At 35.4% G+C, this 6,335-nt stretch overlaps 1 protein-coding gene across 1 annotated transcript in view; it reads left to right on the forward strand.

Annotated features, from left to right (window-relative positions):
• LOC107633301 (xylose isomerase-like) overlaps positions 325–6,335 on the forward strand; it is a 16,239-nt gene continuing 10,228 nt past the window's right edge. The window contains exons 1-9 of the mRNA XM_016336945.2: positions 325–804; positions 933–1,098; positions 1,303–1,639; positions 2,012–2,078; positions 4,707–4,808; positions 5,185–5,259; positions 5,360–5,489; positions 5,581–5,672; positions 5,879–5,935. Of these exons, the coding sequence (XP_016192431.1) occupies positions 325–804; positions 933–1,098; positions 1,303–1,639; positions 2,012–2,078; positions 4,707–4,808; positions 5,185–5,259; positions 5,360–5,489; positions 5,581–5,672; positions 5,879–5,935 (1,506 nt within the window). The remainder of the gene's footprint in view (positions 805–932; positions 1,099–1,302; positions 1,640–2,011; positions 2,079–4,706; positions 4,809–5,184; positions 5,260–5,359; positions 5,490–5,580; positions 5,673–5,878; positions 5,936–6,335) is intronic.

Consider the following 6,335-nt stretch of genomic DNA (forward strand, 5'->3'; position numbering starts at 1 on the left):
TACATAACACCTGTTTAATACCCATGCTAACTTAAGCATCGGAGTCTCTTGCAGGTACCCCCCACCCTTCGGTAACGGAGGATCAGCAGCACGTTCAAGTCCAAACAAGACGGACGCACCAGCTCCGGTCACCATTCACCAACCGGACACATCGATTCCGACCAGCATAGAAGATCTCCTCCGAGATCGACCTACAGTTTCAGGTAACCCTCGGAACAGTTACCAACACACTCTCTCTTCCCTCCATAACTTCTCCTCACACTCTTCGGTTTCTTCCCACTCACTTTACTGCTTCTCTTCCCTCAAAAGACTGAAACTAACCAAATGAGGAAGAAAACCATTGCTAAAAGGCCTCCTCGTAAAAAAGTTTACAAGCTTCCCACAAAGCCTTCCACTCGCTCCCAAGACCGGACATTTACCCCATCTTCTTCTCCTCCTACCTCTCCTCCTCGCTGTGACCCCATGGCTCAGACCAAAAACACTCCAAGATACCCTGCCTCTGCTAAGCCGACGCCACCACCAAAGACGACACCCTCCAAACCAAGCTCTTTGAAACCTGGCTCATCCAAGGGTAAGCGTCCTGCTGTTGAAGAACCTGTTCCTGAGACAGCAAAACCTAAGTCAATGTCTGTTCCTGTGTGCTCACAAAGCGGTAACCCTCATCGGCCTCTCAAATCTGTTAGAGAACCAGACATCGATCCTTTTGCTCACAAATCACACTTCATGACATCTCACTCAGACTATAACCCCCATCGTTTCAAATCTGCCATGAATCATGATTTTTATGAGGGAGTTATTCAGTTCGTACTCTATGTCCATCTTTTCTTGCTGATTTACCTGATTTGAAAAAGAAAGGTTTTTCTTTTGTTGAAAATTTGGAGTTTTTAGACTGGAATCACCTTTTCAAAATCAAAAAACCTGTATATCCTCAGTTAGTCAAAGAATTTTATGCAAACATGACTTACCATGAAGGAAGTGTGCATTTTTATGTTAAGGGCAGAGACATTATCTTGAATAATGAAACTATCAGTGATTCCTTGAAGTACACTGATGTTGGGCTGTATGCTTATACATCTGTGAAATGGGATGAAGGTGTTGGTATCTCTTACCATGATGCTTTGGCTCACATTTGTGAACATGTTTCCTTAATTGAAGGCATCACACCCACTCACAAAGTCCTAGGATATGAACGTGCTCAGTTGCACCGTATTGTCAACCACATCTTGATTCCTCAAAGTGGTTCATATCAAAGGGTTTCTTACACTGACACACTTGTTTTGTATACCCTAATCACTAAAACAGAAATCTCTTTTGCCTACTTGATGGCTAGATACATGTTTGATTCTGTTCAAAGTGTAAAAGATAAAGCACTACCTTATGGCATGTTTTTAACTTGCATATTTGAAAATTTTGGTGTTGACCTGTCAAATGAGGATTACGAAAACAGACATTCATACCTAAAAGGGGGTGGTTTAGTGAAACAGCAAAAAGGACCAACTCGATCTGAGAAAGTGGTTCTAGATGATGATGATGAAGAGTTCATTCCTGATGACTCTCTTCCTCCTACCACCGAGGGTACTTCCATTTCCACTGGGAAGAAATCAGCTCTGCTGAATGTGGTCAAGGATGTCGCTCAAGAGTTTGTTTTCTAATCAAATCACATGATTGCCATGAGCAAGGAACAAAGGAAGCTAGCTAGAAAGCATGAGAACTTCCTGAAGAAATCAAGGGATAGGGTGACTGTGCTCATGACCTTCATTGATAACCTTCAAAATGATGAAGACATTGCCACTGATGTTGAAGAGGAAGCTGCTTCAGAGGGGAATGGTTCTGATGCCTAGGATTTGTCTCATGAAGATTGCTGCTACTGCTTTCTTTTTGTCTCATGAATTCTGTTCCTTTTGCTACTATTGAACTGTTTTATCTTAGATGACTGTAATAACTCTAAATACTACTGTACTTCTCTTAGTTTGGTTACACCTTTGGACTGTGTTCTAACATTTTCTTGCAGGATTTATAGTGATATTTTTGTTGATCTTGGTTATTGTCTGCCCTTGATGACAAAAGGGGGAGTAATAGTTAGCTGATTTTAATTGACTTATACTGCAGCTGATTTTTTTTATTAGAACTGAACTTTGTTTTGCAAATTGCTTTTGTTTTATAATATGCTTTTGCTGCTGTCATGATAAAAAATACTGGGCTGAATCTGTGTTGCTGGTTATATAGAATCCCCTAGTCAAGTTACATCTTAAATAGCTCTTTTTAAGCTTAATGTAAACAGGAACAAAAAGGAAAGAGCATAAATTCAGAGGGAGCTACTGTTGAAAAGAAAAGGGGGAGCAACACATCAGCAAGCAACATCATTCAAAGGGAGTTTCTAAATCTTACTCAAACTCAGTCCCTTTTGAATATTTCTTAAATCATGTTTGTCATCAAGGGAGAGATTGTTGAGTTAAAAAATTAACTAAATTAATTAGTGATGACAAACATTATTTTTGGGCAAAATAAATAATTATTGTTGATTAATCATATGTACTTATTACTAATTGTTTATTGTTGCAGGCCAAAATTCCATAGCCCAAATGGAATAAAACGCAATCATCAAGGATGGTGGGCTGAAAGTAAAATTAAAAGCCCAAGGAAAAGCAAACTAGGAAGCCTAAAAAATCAAAACGGGTTGCTTAATGGAAATCCAATCCAAGCCTGTATCCATCCCACAAAGCTTCTCTTGTAAGATTGAAGTCTTCACTCTTTCAATGTGCAACGTTCCTCTCCTCTCCTTCTTCCCAACTCTCTACTATATCCGAAATAGGATACAAGGAAAAGAGGATTTCTGTTCTTCTCTGCTGTGTATCTACGGTCTTAAACAAGACTTGGGGACCAAGTTGATTTTCAAGGGCTCAGATCAAGTTGACCATTGGAAGATTTCTATGGTTGCTGTTTTATGGCTTTCGGTCAAGATGAAGAAGTCAGAAGTAAAGTTTCTACTCTAAGGTTTAATGAGAAAAAGTGATTTTGTGGGTTGGTGAAGCTCAAGGCTCAAGGTGTTGACCTTGGAAGAAGAACCCAGCAACATGCAAGGAGATAAAAGAGGTTTTCTGTTCATTCAGAAACTAAGGAGAGAAAACCAGAGTTTGAGAATAGTGTTCTGCAAAGAAGTTCCTCTACTTGGATAATGCTTTCTTTCAAAGAAGCATTCGGCCAATATTGAAGAACTGTATCGGAGGTTTGCGAATCTGGTTTTGCACATAGCAAAGAGGCTGTCGATGAAGTCAATCTCCTTCATGTTTTACTGATTGTAATGTACTTTTCTAAGTTTATCTTTCTGTAATTTCTTGAGAGAAAAGACATTGTGAGAAAGCTTAAGAAAAAGCCATGAGTGGAAAAAGGTTGAGAGATACACTTGAGAGAAAAGCCTAGAGTTATTTTCTAATTTCTTTAGGTATGTTTATGTCTTGTATCTTGTACCTGTAAGGTATCTCTTTCTTAGTTGGGTTAGCACTAAGAGTGATTAGTTAGGTATTAGCATAGCCAATGTCAAGTTAGGTTAGAACTTGAGAGTGAAAGGATTGGGTCAATTCTGTGAAATTGGTGTATATAATACTGTTAACTATAGTGAAATTCTTCCATAGTTGTGGAGGAGACTGGATGTAGGTTGCATAGCACAAGGCAACCGAACCAGGATACATGCTGGTGTTAGCTTTTCTCTTCTCTGCTGAGTTCTGTTTTCTGATATTCATGAGACAAAAATAAATTGTCTCATAAATTTCCGCTGCTAAGTTCAAATAGAACCTGAATTGAAAGTCAGTTTTAAAAGGGTAATAACAGCAACTTAAAAGGAAGGCATAGATTCAACCCCCCTTCTCTAAACCTACCACAATCTTCAAAATATTATATTGTGTGTGTAAAATTATATTTTTATTATTTTAAATACTATAAAAACTTAATAAGTGATTGTTTGTATATTTCTAGTTCTTATCAATATGTATAGATAGTTCTAATTTAAAATTTTAAATATATCTAAATCAATTTGAATTGATCAAGTGATCAGCTTAGTTGTCCGTTTAAGTAAGTATTGAGATTCAAATTCTGTCATGTATGTGTAGCAACTCGTTGCCGTCCAATTGCAGACTTTTAAATGAAACTCAAATTTACGACAGATTAGTCCTTAACTTGTTGGGTATTCTGGGAAGTCAAAAAGAAAATATCTATACCTAAATTTTATTTTATTTTTGTCCCATTCCTAAATTTTTCTAGGTTCGTCATTACTTTTACTATTAAAAATTTGTCAAGCACACTAAAAAATAAAAAATCCTTTTTTCATTAAAAAAAAGATTTTTTTATCTATTTAATTGAATGGAGCCCAAACAAATAATAATAAGCTTGTTTGCTTCTATTAGGATCCGAAGAATTTGCGATCCGTACGCTACTCTCTCTCTTCTTCCTCTAAGCATCCTATAATTCCTGACCCTAATGTTTTTTTATGGTTTTGCTGTATATTATTGGTGTTAATTTGGGATCTTTGTCTTAGTTGTTTGCTTCAAATCGATCAAAATGAAAACTTGGGGAACATTTTTGCTCCTTCTTTGCTTACAAGCCTTCACTTGTGTAGTGGTAGAAAAAATTATCTTTTTCCTTTTTTATCATTGACATTATATCCGTAACATGACATATGGAAATTGATCATGTTGTTTTATTGAAATTAGATCGGTCAATCTCAAACATGTCCTGTTGAAAATGCCAATAAATGTGACGATTCAGAGTGGGAGGGAGAATTCTTTCCTGCCATTAACAAAATTAAATATGAGGTAGACATATTACAGGTCGATTCCTGGTTTTTATTTAATTTCTTAATCATTTTTTTCTCTCAAAATAAAAGATTTTCTGTACAAAACTAGTTAATGTTAGGTAGACAAAAAAAAATAGCCAGAATTTGTCTTATTTAGCATTAATTAATTATCGCAACAATTAATGAATATTAAATAAGACAAATTATAGCTGTTTTTGGCTGATTTTCTTTAGTTACCAAACATTTTCGTTATCCTATCCTGTTTTATTTTAGAAGTGAAATATTGTTTATGCGATAAAAATAAATAATCATGAATCTTGTTTCTTTAAGTTTATTTTGGATGTCATAATTATTTAGCATATATATATTTATCAATGCATATATTAAGTTTTCAGGGTCCCTCTAGCAAGAACCCACTTTCATTTAAATGGTATAACGCAGAGGAAGAAATTCTTGGAAAAAAGATGAAGGTTGGTTTATTCCAAGACTTGTGCCATGTTAGTCTATATTTTTTTATGTTTTCATTAATATTCTATTCGCTTATAAGTGTGATTCGTTCTGTAACTGCAGGACTGGTTCAGATTTAGTGTTGCATTTTGGCATACATTTCGTGGAACAGGTGCAGACCCGTTTGGTGCACCTACCAAGCACTGGCCGTGGGAAGATGGTACCAATTCTGTTAAAATGGCTAAAAGAAGAAGTATGATAACCTATAAATAAATCTTTATAGTGTGATAGTTGTAATGATAGATTTCTATTTAGCACGAGATAATCTTCTATCGTTAATACAGTGCGAGCTAACTTTGAGTTTATAAACAAACTTGGAATTGATCTGTGGTGCTTCCACGATCGGGATATTGCCCCTGATGGAGAATCTCTGGAGGTGAGTTTTTTTATTTTATGGAAGCCGTATTTAATTAATAGATTAATATATGATAATAAATAATGAGAGGCAATGAAATATAAATGTCCTCATGACCTCATCCATTATATATATAAAATTTTGATGCACGCGGTTAATAGCCTACTATATATGTATTAAGCATTACATGTGCGTTGTAAGCCATATTAAACCTGTGATTATCACAGGAAGCTAATGCAAACTTGGATGAAGTGGTTGCCCTTGCCAAGGAGCTCCAGACTCAGGTAATTTTAGATGAATGGTGTCCTTATTAGTAATAGGCTATGTTTAAGTCATCATTCACTATTAGTAAGAATATCACCTGGACTCTCTCTTTTAATGCATACTATATAAAATGGGACTTTGTGAATAATAGTGTGATTTTTTTATTATATTTACTACTCTTATTAAACACTTGCATGCAAATAATAAAATAATTAAATAGCGCACCAAAAGATAAAATAATTAAATAGATAATTATTTGAATGAAAGTCAATTATCAAAATATAAAATTCAAAGTCAATATTCATGCACGATAACGCTTTACACATATAACATCTAAGTATCATATATAAATTTTAAAGAACAAAAGTATTGTTGGAAACATCAAACATGACAGCGCATATTTATCAAATAGAAGTATTT

This window comes from Arachis ipaensis, chromosome B03 (genome assembly GCF_000816755.2).
Source record: "Arachis ipaensis cultivar K30076 chromosome B03, Araip1.1, whole genome shotgun sequence".
NCBI classification, from domain to species: Eukaryota; Viridiplantae; Streptophyta; class Magnoliopsida; order Fabales; family Fabaceae; genus Arachis; species Arachis ipaensis.